Consider the following 14,786-nt stretch of genomic DNA (forward strand, 5'->3'; position numbering starts at 1 on the left):
AAAAAAATCTAAATATTGAGAAAATCGCCTTTAAAGTTGTCCAAATAAAGTCCGTAGCAATGCATATTACTACTAATAATAACTTTTTGATATATTACGGTAGAAAAATGTAAATATATCTTCATGGAACATGATCTTTACTTAATATCCTAATGATTTTGGCATAAAAGAATGAATGCATTGTTGGCTTTTGCCAACAATATACCCATGCGACTTGTTATTATGACTGGTTTTGTGGTCCAGGGTCAATAAATGCCTTGCTTTTTTGAGAGAAAATGTTTGAAAAAACGTTGAAAGCTTAATAGCAGAAGTAATGATTATCATTTAGTGGTAGGTTAACTAAAGGATTAATCAAATGATAAGAAAAGAATTAGATTCATCTTAAAAACACTCAATAGATAATTTATGGATCTCTAGAGAGATCTAGAATAGAGCTCATAGAAGACTAGCGGGACACAGTGATGTTAAACACTGCCAAAACAGGGAAAACAACCAGCCAGTGCTAGAGAAAGCCTGTCCTAGAGAATAATGCAGTAATTTAAAAGGTGTGACAGGAGTTAGAACAGCTGAATATATCTTCCCCTAACTCAGATTGACTCCGAACAGCTCAAGTCATTTGGTTGAAGAGGTTACAAAAGGATTAACATTTTAATCCACAAAACATTTTTAATCTGTGCTAGTGTGATTGACATGCTCAGAGGGTCACTAATATATTCAAGTGACATTCAGACTTGCAGTAATTTGAACGTGAATGTCCTCGAGTGGCCCAGCCAGAGTGACTGGACTTGAACCCATTCAAACATCTCTGGAGAGACCTGAAAACATCCACCAACGGGCCCATTTAACTGAAGAGAACATGAGAGGACCTCCAGAAAAAAATGGCAGAGAACCCTCAAATCCAGGAACTCATAGTTGCACCAGCTGTGCGTAATAGGAGTGGGAATCTCTAAGCACCATAGAATTCGATACGATTACGATTCAGAGGGAATGCGATGCGATGATAAACCCCGTTTTCACAGAGCATATCCTGGGCAATGAAGCGTGCAATTGCTGCGTGCCAGTGAAGTACAGCTCTGTGATCAGTAGTAAATGCTGCTCCATCTCTGAAAGCACTGTTTGAGTTGCTTATAACACGCGTCAAACAAACTTGTAATGCGAAGCAAACTAACTCACTTCATGAGATGTTGCTTCCTGTACTCCCAAGTTGTAAGTCGCTTTGGATAAAAGCGTCTGCTAAATGCATAAATGTAAATGTACTTCATAACGTCAGTCGAGTGTTTGAAATATGTGGCTTTTATCATAGAATGACGCAGAATATATATTATTGTATTCTATACATTGATAAAAGGCTATGTCAATTGGCATTGAATTATAAATATACTTTATTATTATGAAAATACCCGAGAAGGCTTGAAGAACTCAAATACACCATATTTTGCGGCAGTCGTGCGTTTATTGTCTTCATGTTCATGTTCAATCAGTCAAAGCATTTTCATCTTTTTATCCAGCTACATTTAGGCCCTGTCCCAAATGGCACCCTAAACCCTTGCTGTCTTCCTCTGAGTCTGCACTTTCATGACGTAAGGCCGCTTTGACTGTCGGGAAGAAGTCCGCTGCGTAACCCGCACCAATGTTTTTAACGTCAAGTAAGTCATATAAGTAACAGTCGTGTGCCCAGTCAATTTTCTCCTATATGCATTGTGGGATTACAAATTTAAGAAAGTGCATTGTATTTAGCATTTAAGGTAAAAATTATGATATCAGATTCTTCCAGGCCAGTTTCTAAAATGAGCACCATTTGTCTTTGATGACTTTTGGAGCCCCTGAGTGGTAGGCTGATTGAATCTATGCATTTGATTGACACTGTTATGCTGATTAAATCAGGCATTGTATTGCTTAGAGTGTCTCCTCCCCTGCTGTATAATCCCTCCCCTTGAAATGTATATAAAATACAATGTTCAACTGGCTTTAGTCAGACTTGGAACCTCAGCGGAAAGACAGCACATTTTTCTCAATAAAGAATCCTGCTGAAAAACCTATCCAAGTTCTCCTGGTCTCTACTTCAAGAAACAACAGAAGTTCACAACAGCATCGACCTAAAACATACACTTTTCTCAATGTTGAAGTAACTTATTAAAATCATTCAGATACTGCGTGCACTCGTGATATGCATATTGCAATATGTACATTTGCGATATTTCGATAATTTCGATATATTGTGCAGCCCTAATTAAGGATTTCCTGAAATGTCATATTATATTACTTCTTTGAGACATAATTGGAGTTTCTGCTCGAGGGCGCCCTCTGGCTTCCAGTATGAATGAAAGAGATGTGTGTTTAGTGCTCAGTAATGCTCACTTCATCTTATTTTGGGTTAAAAAAAAATCATCTAAAGAAATTTAAATGGTAATCCATGTTTTTTTTTTTCAGTGTACAGGAGGGTTTTTGTTTTTTTACCGTGGATTAGGGCTGTCAACGTTAACGCCTTAACACCTGCAATTAATTTAAATTCCTTAACGCGTTAAAATTATTTAACGCAATTAACGCAAATAAATTACAGAAGTACGTGAAGCTGCGTCATTAACATACTTTTCGTCACGCAGTTATTTGATCTTACAAGTCTGGAGTTTATCACAATCACACTGAGCATCTACAGCACCTGTAACCCTGGTAGGAGGACATTTCCATTCTTTAACACAATTCAGCTTCTCTGCTTGTGATCAGGCCATTTTAAGCTGTTAAACTCAGTGTTCAGTGATCCAGTAATCAAATTCATTCAAACGGTCCAAAACAGCGCTAATGCAAAGAAGACCAGGCTGATCACATCAGATATATCAGAGAGAACTCACATCGCTTTTTTAGTGAATCATTTCAATGTGTGCTTTGCCTTAAAACACAAGCTCTGTCGTATTCTGCCATTGCTTCTGAAGAGCGCAATTTTGGTTACTCACAGCAGTTAAGTGCCTGAGAGTTTGTTATACTGATGCACAGAGAACGTGTATGTGCGCACTCTCGATAACTGATCGCACGCTGCATTCATGTACAGACACATTTCAGTACATTCACGTTGTTTCCACACACACTCAGGAAGGATAATGTTTGATTTGTCATGTGCAGCCTAAGTTAGTGATGTCTGGTTCACGAACGAATCATTCTTTTGAACCGGCTCTTTTTAGTGAACCGGTCAAACGGCAGTTTACTGTTTAGCACTTATCCACAAATGTCTAAAGTTGTTACATTTTTAACGTGTCTAACTCTTCTTCTGACTCGAAATAAACCATGTTATTCAGTTACTCCAATAGTACATTGACTTAACCTACTGTTAAGAGATAACTGATGATGATGCGCACGAGCAGCTGATATACTGAGCATGCATTCAGCGGAGTGAGCGACGTTGTTGTGTTTAGTAATCGTAGGTTTATGCCGTCAAAGTGGTTGATTTAGGAGGTTTTTTTTGGCATCAATCTCGTTGTTGTTGCTCTGTACATATACTATACACTGTGAATTCTGTAAAGTTTTTTTTTGTAATGTTTTTTGTTTTCATGGGTGCTTAGGTGTGTATACATTTATTATATCATATAATTAAATGGGCTCCTTATATTTGGTTATTTGGTGTCCTTTTGGAGTCTCCAATGATCCCTGAAGCTTGCAGAAAATACAGTTTTGTGAGAATCACCTTTCAATCTGATTGTTTACTTTGGATATAGCAAATTATGACAAAATTAATGTGTTTAAAAAGAGAAATGGCGTATGCTTAATTTCACGATAAGGAGTGTGATTAATCGCACAACAAATGGTGCGATTCAATTTTTGTATCTTGACAGCCCTACTGTGGATGCATATGAGAAATTGTTGTCATATAATATAATATTTTAAAATAAATCCTTAGACCTTTCTAATGATGTATAGTCATAGGCTGCCTACATATTAACAGGTAACCATGCAGTTCTTCGTAAAATAGTTTTCTGTAAAACAAATATTATTATTACTTCCTTATTATATTGTTATATTTATTCTTAAATACTCAGCTTTTTATTTGTAATAATGAAAGTGTTTTTATAATAATTATTTTTAGTTTAATATTTTTATTTCGCAATAATAATAATCCTAATTATTATTATTAGTCATATTAATACACAAGCACAAAATGTTGTGGTAAAATTGTACAGCCCTACAAACAAGCACAACAAACCGGGTTTTATAATAATTTTAATTTTTGAAAGAAAGAATTGCGATGCATCGAAGAATCGATTTTCTCTCCCACCCCTAGTTGCAACATAAAATATAAGTAAATTTACGACCATTTTTATTGTCGGTTGAACCATTTTGAATCAAAAATACTAAAGACTCATGTTGCACTAAAGAGATTTCTGTCCAATCAAATGCTCTCTACAAAGAGAATGTCCCTCCCCCAATACCACCTGTCTCCAAGCTAGCTAGCTAACTCAACTTCCTGTTTTAATAGAGAATATTTACAAATTAATAATTCACAATTAATAACAACATATTTTTTGTCGGGTTCTCACACAACGCTACTGTTTGGCTTAAAAAAAAAACTTGGAATAGAAAAGTTAATTTCTCCATTGTTCAAATAAAGTCAAACAAGTTTGGAACGACGTGAGGGTGAGTAAATGAAACTTTCGTTTTTGAATGTCCTGTCCCTTAAAAAGTGCAACACACAAAAACACATCCCTTTGTTCACTGGCTGACAGAGTTGACCGCTTACACTGATCACATTGTTGTATTCCCTCGTTCCTTCACTTTCTCCAACTCGGCCACACAATTCCTCACACACAGTCACAGCCAGTAAGGAAATCCGATGCAACACTGGCTTCACACATTACACAATTGTTCATTCAGCTGGAGACAGAGAAAGTGGGGCACAAGGAGCACTAAAAAAAAAAAGAAAAAAATAGACCACCACCCCCACACACAATCTTTCACTACACCACACATTTACGACTGTGTGTAACATTAACCCTTTGTCGGTCCAGCAATTCAGTTTCCTCAGGTTACACAACCCATACGAACACAGCACCCAAGTGCATCGGCCAAGTGCTTTGCTATGCCAACTCATTCACTCACTCTCTCTCTCTCTCTCTCTCTCTCTCTCTCTCTGAATGCTGGGTTATAATCCAGGGGCCCTTCAATGATGAGTAAGCCAATCTGTCCAACTGCAAAGTCACAGGGAACAGAAGTGCTGGCACAGTGTTAAAAAACAGCCAGGCCAAGATTGATCACCTACACGCACCATGTAAAATCATTCAAGGGTTTCATAGTCTGGAGATGCTTTAGCCAAAAAACAGTCAGAGCAGAACAAAACACAGGCTTGAGGAAAATACTGCAAATATTTTACACGCTCTGTTTTAAACAGGCAATATACCCTTTTGACATTGTGCATTGTGAACTGGACAAAATAGATGACTCTTTATACAAATTAGAGCTGCGCGATTAATCGTTAAAAGATTGCGGTCTCGATTCAAACACCCACAAGATCTCATTCCTAAATGACAATGATTGGCCCGTTTCTACAAACCTTTGACAAAAATCACACTGGAACAATCGCCACTGACCCAGAGACACAAACAGTCATTTGAACATCACATTATAGTTGAGTCTGGGATAAAGATGTTTAGTTTGAATATACACACTGATGTCTGCGGTAGTGTTAAAAATAGACCAAATCAGCTTTTGAAAGCAACTTCAATGCTTCAAATAACAATTGTGTCAATGACATTGTTACACCAGTAGGTGGCGACAAGTGACCGTTGGAAAATGTATTTGTCATTGAATCATTCATTCAAGAGATTCATCAAAAACACTGATTCATCCAGTAATGAAACATGAGTCATTGAATCATTCATTCAAACTGATTTTTGTAAAATAATCCAAATTAAAGCAGCACTAGGTAGGTTTAGCTCTCGGGGTCCCCCTACAGTTGGGAAACAGTATTGTCCTCTACTACTATCGTAAACTCTGTCAGGGGATGCGCACGTGCATTTGTTGACATGACAACCATGATAGCCCTGAACACTGCAGGAGTTCACATGCAGGTGTTCTGCTTGCGTCGCGTGTGAAATGTCTTCATCCCAGGTACAGTGGCATATGTTTCAGCATGTCATATGAATATCATTTCATGGGTTATATTTTTTTCAAACGCCAAATGATCGCGATGCTCACGTTTACAAGCCAGCGGCATTATAGTAGCCTAGTCTATTGGTTCCTGTTTTACAGAATCTATATGATACTTCAATAAAATGTTTGAGTGGTAGATAATAACCATATATTGTCAATATTATAATATCAAGCTACCATAGATGAATCTGCAAATTTGAAAAATCAATTTGCATTATAGCTTGAGGCAGGACAAATAAACAAATATCACAGACATGTTAGGTATCCTAAAATATGATTTTGGACGTCTTACGTATTTACTTGCAAGAATGTAGCCCCTCCTCCTCCAGCTCACGCCAACGAGCAAACGCTGCCCAATGTTGATCCTCGTCCTGCCTTTAATCCCATCACTTTCTCGTTTCCTCTTTTTGCTTTCCTCCGACAAAACTTTTGCTTTCTTATTTTTCTGTGCTGCTTCAGCCATGACTATAACATCCGGCAAACAAATGATAGTTGGGCACGCACGTCCGTATTTAAGGAAGTGGGGATGGTGGTGGAAGTGACGTATATGCCGTAAAGCAGTCAAATTTTGTAGTTCTTTTTGTTCTCGGGTTACTACCTGAAACCCGAAGTTTAAAAGTATGATTAAAAACGAATACAGACCCCCGTCAGGCTATGGCAGACGTGTCATTCAACCTATTGTAAGTCGATGCATCATCACAAGAGTCTTGAAAATATATTATAAAGGTTGAAAAGTTACCTAGTGCTGCTTTAATACAATTTTTAGACTGGAGTAATTAACATTTCTCAGAACCTCTAACAAAGAAAAATTGTGAGTCTCAATGGATCAATTTTAAGTTTATATTATATTCTGGCCCATACATATTAGCCTGGCTCCGCCCTCCTACGTACTTCCGCTCAATTTTCATTTTCCTTCAGTACTCTGTCTGGGATTGTGGTATGTTTTCTCCCGTCAAATTTTAACCGGTCCAATCAGCGAAAGGAGGGAGCGGCTGAGAACGATGACGTTGATGTCGAGCGCTAGTTTGAGATGACATGCGTCACGACCAAACGTTAATGACTGGTTATGGCAGATCCAATAGCTTTAAACTTCAACAGAGTACCCGCCTTTGAGGAAGTGAACGCTTGTCAATGGAGAGTGGCCAGACTCTCTGTACAAATGAAATGTATGAGAGTCTGGTAGGGTCAGGCTACATAGATATGGCTCAGGAGCTAGAATCGAAGTAAAGGGAAAAAAAACATTTGATGAAAAATGATAAGAAATACATAAGAAGGTTCTTAAGTACAACTCTTTAAGAAAAAAGATCTCAAATATTTCCTCGTGAAATCTTATTTATCTTATTTACTTTGCACACATTAGCACACATTACAGGTCTTAGGGTGAACAATTAATCCATGCAAGTTAAAGGGCAACTTCAGTGATTTAGCATTAAGCTTTGTATCAGTAGAAACCCGGTAGTATATTCAAATTATGGTACTTTCCCCCCTCATATCCCCCTGAGACGAGAGAGCAAGTAGGTGGAGCTGTTCCGCATGTTATCAACCCGCCCATAGGGGAGGGATCTCACGCACAGAATGCAAGACACAGACGGCCGCACGGACAATCATAACGGACGATGCAGAGTAAAGTGAGTGTTTCAACTTTTTAATGTATTCCTGTGCTAATTTAGCTTCCATATGTGATCTGAAAACGTGCCAGACCGGCGCTTAACGTTACCTCAGCTCTGCTCTTCGTGATGAATGAAATCTGACTCCTGCTGCGTCTGTGACGTGACTTTCGTTCGGCTCAACTCACACTTTATTGAAAAGACACGTTCAGTTTTTAATTGTAGTGTTTATTCTATAACTGAACGAAATTATTGTATTACTATGTTGATCAAAACGACGGTGGAGTGGCCTCATAGGGCAGCGAAGCAAGTGCATTCTGGGAGTTGTTGTCTTTCATCCATATGAGACAAAAATACATTTTCTGTCTTTAGAAGGCACCAAATTCACATTTCTACTGCATAAATGACCCAGTTTAAATACAAAGCTTAATGCTAAATCACTGAAGTAACCCTTTAAGGTTAATAGGCTAATATAATCATTTAAATTATAATCATTTAAATGAATTTAGTTTAACAACATTAGTAATTAGTTAAACCATATTAACCATTATAAGAGAATTTACTTACTGGTAACTATAGGAAGAAATTGACTAGTAATATAGTATTGTAATGTGTAAGAAAATCGTTTCAAATATTAAACATCTTACCTTTTAAGATTTAACACAAGTATCCTAACTTTATGAAGTTATTTATGATGGATTTGATTTATGATTTATGCTAGCCATTTACCCAACCAAAGGCAGATGGGGAGACTGTTTGGGGAATGCATTTAAACGTGCAATATTGATCCTTTTTGCTATATTAGTGTGGTACGAGTCATTTGCGCACTTCTTTAAAATCAGATTCACAGGCCTAAACAAGTAACCATTTCTGCTTATGAGACACTCCCACAAGAAATAGTGTCTTAATATGCATCTTACGTTCACATGGCTCTCTGCTGCACTGTATTACACAACCACAAGCAACCTTCCTGGATCTTTCTCAACCACAGTACAAAGTCCTTTCAAACGTGCACAATGAAGAAAACACTCAAGAAAAAATACGGTCACATTTATTATTCATTATTCAAACAACTCAATCAACTGATCTGTCAAGCGGCCGAACAAAAGCAGACGCAGAAAACAGCTGCTTTGGATGAACCGCTGACCACTAGCATGGTGAAAGTCCAACAGCAACAGGCACCCGCTGAGCTTCTACATGCAAACAGATCCAGGCTGATGGATCTCTATAGTCACCTCTCACCTGCACATCTCCGCAAAGGCCAGGAAATTGAGTTTCTTCATCTTCTTCTCGCTGAGCCAATAGCCCACTCGTCTGCCTCTCAGGAAAGTCTGCATTTCAGCTGCTGATGGCCAGATGTGACAGTAGTGTCACTTCAGTGAAAACAGGAACAGTCTTCTTATACAACCCTGTCAAACCAAACACAAGAGAGATTATTATCAGAGCCTGAAATGATCAAACTTTTTCAAAAGCATCTAATGACTGGCACTGAACAATAAAGAGGCTGAAATGTGACTGCGAATCTCCACGGCTTTGACGCAAAACCTAATGAACCTGAATTTTTGGGTATCACAAGCACGTCAGTTGGAACATTAAATGCATCATATGCAAGTTTCAGTTTCAATTCAAAACATCACGGGACACATCAACTCTTTCCCGCCAGCGTTCTCTTAAAAAAGTTGCAAGCCCCCGCCAGCATTTTTGATCATTCTTTTTCACAAAATCTTCACGGCCCCCAGAATATTTTGTTGTATGAATATCTGAACATGCAATATATCAAAAGAAAGAACAGATCAGACACCTCAGCTCCACCCACATCCCGCCTCTTTGCCCATTTCCGGTTATCCGGTTATTCCAAGATGCCGGCGGTAAGCTCCACCCACTTAGGGCTTTAAAAATACTCACACCTACAGGTGACGTCAAGGACACTACGTCCATTGTTTAATACAGTCTATGGTTAAACATTCACTGCATTATGCAACAATTCTCTGGAAACTCAAAACCACATTGGTGAGTTCTAGGGCTGGGCGGTATATCGAGTTTGTACAATATATCAATTAGGGATGCAACAATACAGTTAGTCCACGGTTCAATACATACCTCATTTTTTTTAACCACGGTTTTCGGTTCGGTTCGGTTCTGATGGCTAGTCACATCCGTTTTTATTTTTAGGCGACAGGAACAGCAAGAGGTTAAGGAGAAAAAATACTATTTTGCAATACTCTTTATTTATTTTACTTAAAAGACCTTGAAAAACCTTACTTAAAGGTGAACTATGTAGGATTTTTGCAGTAAAACATCCAGAAACCACTAGGCCAGTGTTATATATTTTGTTCAGTTGAGTACTTAGAATATCCCAAATGTTTTCAACAATTTGTAAATCGTGAGAAAATTGCTATTTTAACCAAGGAGCCGGGACGTGTGAGCTATGCGTGTGAGGGAGTCGCCTGTCGATTGCGTCATATCTGCGTCACCCTCGGTCTCCGGTTTTATTCAGTGAAACACTTTACTCTCACTGCAGTGTGAACAAGTGTCATAGCAGCCGCCGAGCGAACGTCATAACTTCCTTTTCAACACACTCAGATATATCTAATACGATAAACAGAGCTGCGTTACCTCACACTCAGCACTGGAGAAGAGGAAGTGCCGCCGGCAACCGTGTCATAATAAAAGTCCCGCCAGCGACTATGCCATAATAACAGTCCCGCTCTTCAATCGCTCCTGCGGCCTTGCTCAGCTCCACAACACTCGGTCCTGCTCTGCTTCAGACTACAGTAATGTTACTAATCGCATCCATGAACATGATTTCTGTCCGAGTCCTATCCCGACTGTTTCCCACCGGCTGTGAGGTGAAGACCACATGTCCCGAGATTCTGCGCTCAAACGTGGCGTCATCAAACTACGCCTTTGTTTTGAACAGGCGACCTCTAGTGGACGGAAAAGTTACATAGTGTAGCTTTAAACTTAGAACTTTACTTAAAAAAAACCTTGTACACATTCCTAGTGTATAGTATAATATAAAATAAATATATATAAAGATTTACACTGGCAGCTCAGAGCTGTACAGCAGCCTTTAAGTATGGGATTGAATGAATAAATGTAAAAAAACACTACATAGACTATAAAATATACATTGATTCTTATTAAAGCTACTGTATTAAAGCTTTTCAGTCAAGAGCAGCGAGTGACTTTCTTTTTGTCTTTTGTTGTTTTATTAACCACTAAAGGAATAGTTCACTCAAAAATTCTGTCATCGATAACTCGCGCTCAAGTTGTTTTAAACCTGAATAAAGTTCTTTCTTCTGTTGGACATATTTTTGAAGAATGTTGGAAACCAACAAGTTGCTGGACCCCATTGTCTGGTATATTTAACTGTCTGTGTTCAACAGAAGAAATTAATACAGGTTTGGAACAACATTGAGTGAGTAAATAATGACATCATTTTAGAGGTGAACTGTCCCTTTAAGTGTCCACTAGGCTGCGCTGCTGTCAATTTAAGACTTGCACACATCTAATATACATGCCGATTTTACTTTCACTTTAGACATAACCGACTGTGTTTATGTAAACCTTGAGTGTATTTGATAGTATTAGCGCAGTAAGACTACTTAGTCCAGTAATCACGTTTTTGACAGGCTTTTAGTATAATATTTAGTAAATAGCGGAGTACGCAGATGAAATCCGATGGCTCAGAAAGTTCGCCATTGGCAGCAATGACATTTCCTCTCTCAAGACCCATAAAAGCTACTAAAGACATCATTAAAAAGTCCATCTCACTACAGTGGTTCTACAATAATTTTACGAAGCGGCGAGAATAGTTTTTGTGCGCAGGGAAAGTGCAGGATACAATTTGTCCTAAACATGACATGCTTTATATTAAGGGCTTCAAGTTTAAAGCAGCTCGTCCTGTCAGACGCTCTGAGAGATAGACTTGTGCTGACAGACAGATAAATACCTGCGGTGTTTAATGCGTTTGACATGTGGTGCTTTCCTCAGTGCATAACTGACATTTCACAGGGATATTCTCCATCTGTAAATGTTAGAAAGTCATGCAAATATGTCCCTTTTGCTGTCAGGAGACGACGAGCCTTTTGCACGTGATTCTTTTGTAATATAAACAGTTATGGAAATGTAGAAATTAAAATTAAAGCTCCAATCTCCTCGCGAAGTTCCTGAAAAATGTCCGTTGGTGCTTCAGTGACAGTCAATCTCAGCTGTCAATCATGACGTCACACCCCCCGTTTTTATAGCATCAAATAACGAACTGAAACCAAACTTATTTAAAGAACGAACATGACTGAACTAAAAGAACTAAAATGACAGAAACCATCTTTTGAAAAAAATTATTTGAAGTGTAATTTGATTGTTTAGTTTGTCTATGTCCCATTACATTTCATGGAGAGGGCAGGGTTTATGACCTATACTGCATCGCTTTGGCTTCGCTTTTCAGGACTCGTGTGGCACACTTGGTTTAAACCAAGCAGCAACCTCCCGCAGTTTCTCTTGAAGCCAATTCGGAAGTGACTTAAACTGCAATTCATCGACTGGCCACTAGAGACAGGCTCCAGAAGGGAGCAGAATCTCATTGAGCCTCATGTTAAAATGGCCAACCTTACAGCAGAATAAAACATGTTTACAGCCTGGGACAAATTGTGGTTTTGGTCTAAACGGCTAATTTTAATTGTGAGGGGGGTACATTTTTGTATAACTCATTTGTTTACATTATATAAAGCTTTAAAGTCCTGCATAATTAAGGGCGTGGCCACTTTGAGTGACAGGTGGATAGCCATTTATCTGCTGTCTGTTAAGGCCAATTTATACTTCTGCGTCGAGTGCACGCAGAGGGTACGGCGTACCCTACGCATAGACGCGTTGGATACGCCGTACCCTACGCCGTAGCCTGACGCGCACCTCTCCAAAAATGTAACAACGCGTCAATTCTACGCGGACCGCAAGTGCTGTGATTGGTCTGCCAGAACCCTTCCCTCAGATCAATAAATAAATAAAAAATCTGCGATAGGAGTGTGTGTGTGTGTGTCCAGAAATTGGATGATAGTTCCTTATGTCTGCTATAACACTATTTTGCAGTCCAGCGATTCTTTATGGTAGTAAATAAATACATAGATCCGCTGAATATAGTTTATTTATTTTCTCATTAAAACCAAAGATGTTAATCAGTAATTGTATATCAAGAACAGGGACACATTAGGGTATATTTCGTGAATGAAGTCGCCGCAACAGCAATCGATTGCTCGAGCCACCGATACTGAAAACAGCGGCCACGAGCTCCGCATGGTTTCACAAATGCATTCTAGCGCCAGATCGCCTTATTTAACTTTACTAATCAACTAGAGATGCTTAATTTGTATTAGATACAACAACTCAAGCTGCAAGAAAAGCCGCTCTCTCACTGCTGCTGATATTCCGACATGAATGTACAGATGCTACACAACAAGCTGCTTCTTCTTCGGCTGTTCTCTTGATTACACCAACATGCCCGAGGACACTGCCTTCCAGTGTCTGCATGTGGAATTGCACATTGACGCAGACAACAGCGCAGAAGTATAAATGCTCACGACGGCGTCGGCTACGCGCGTAGCCTACGGCGTACACTCGACGCAGAAGTATAAATGGGCCTTTAGTCTTCGCGTCACCTCAGCTCCGCCCACGTCCCGCCTTTTTGCTAATTTTCTATTATCTGGGAGTGACGCGCGATGACGCTTTGACAAGATGGCAATGGCCAGCTCGACCCTACTTTACGCTTCAAAACTGCTCTTCAGAATCCTATGGGTGACGTCACGGACACTACATCCATATTTCTTTTAGTCTATGGTTTAAAGATTAGATTAAAAAAAATACAATGCTTAAGTCCAGACGTTTGATTAGAACATATACGACTTTGATCTTTCTATAAAAACATTCAGTTAAATGCATTATTTGAGAGTTTAAACTTAATTTTTGTTTTAAATTATATATTCAAAACGAATTTTTAAAAAAGATTCTAACACACGATTAATCACATGCAAACATTCAAAACGTTCAAAACTTAAGTTCGGAGCTTCAATTAAAAAAAAGAAGAAGAAGAAGAAGAAAAGAAGGATGAATCACTTGCGCTTTTAAACGTTTATGCGAATAATCGATCCATAACATGCGAGTCTGGGCGAAAGATTCGAACATTTGATTCATCACAAACCAGGCCAGCCGTGAATCGAACATTCGATGATTCACAGGAGAGCCGAAACTTTCCGATCGTTAGAAAGCACCGCGATGCCCACATGCTGTCCAGGAAGGGGGCTCACTAGAATTGGTAACGCAGCCCTTCAGCTTTAAGACTTACTCTCACTGTACCATTGCTTCACAACAAAAAAAACAATTTCTACCCATAATTCATATTCTGATATTTAAAAAAACAAACAAAAAAAAACATATCAAATACCATCTAGGACCCAGGACTCCTGAAATCCGCCATAAACATCCCATTCAGCAGCAGCGCAAACACGCTAGCAACTGCACCTACTTTCACACTCACAGTCCCCACAGTCTAACTGATGGATGTCAGGAAGCTTCAACTCTTGTTTTCTCCCAGGTAGACACACAGAAAGAGCAGATGCAGCCAAGTAAATACCTGTCTAGCGCATGTTCTCGGGCTCCGATTAGATAGCAGTTAGCTAGCTGGAGGGCAGTCTGGTCTCCATGACTCGTGTTGTTGTCTGTCTGTCGCTGAGACGGAGAATTAAAGGAGCTCTGATGATGGTCAGATGGGTCGAATGCGTTCTGCTCTCACTCCAGACACCTAGAGAGCGAGCACTGCCTCCTCCTGAGGTGGGGCTGGGCTCAGTTCAGTCCGGCTACTAGCGTGTGTGTGTGTGTTCCTCCTAAAGCATGACAGGAGGTTTGTGCTGCTCAGCGCCTCGCCGCCGCCGCCAGGTGTCGCCGCGAGGGGGCGCCAGTGCAACACAATCTCTTATGTTGAGAACTTCATGAGCTGAAAACAAGGTAATGAATTCAAACCACTCATATTTTTTTGTTGTTGCGCGCGATGGA

The 14,786-nt window shown here is 39.3% G+C and overlaps 1 protein-coding gene across 1 annotated transcript in view; it reads right to left on the reverse strand.

Moving 5' to 3' along the window:
• itpk1b (inositol-tetrakisphosphate 1-kinase b) overlaps nucleotides 1–14,682 on the reverse strand; it is an 80,695-nt gene extending 66,013 nt beyond the window's left edge. The window contains exons 1-2 of the mRNA XM_079833796.1: nucleotides 14,368–14,682; nucleotides 8,985–9,151 (exon numbers count right to left, since the gene is read on the reverse strand). Coding sequence (XP_079689922.1) covers nucleotides 8,985–9,079 — 95 coding nt within the window. The 5' untranslated portion in view covers nucleotides 9,080–9,151; nucleotides 14,368–14,682. The remainder of the gene's footprint in view (nucleotides 1–8,984; nucleotides 9,152–14,367) is intronic.
• Nucleotides 14,683–14,786: the final 104 nt, after the last annotated feature.

The sequence above is a fragment of the Gobio gobio genome, assembly GCF_949357685.1.
Source record: "Gobio gobio genome assembly, chromosome: 13".
NCBI classification, from domain to species: domain Eukaryota; kingdom Metazoa; phylum Chordata; class Actinopteri; order Cypriniformes; family Gobionidae; genus Gobio; species Gobio gobio.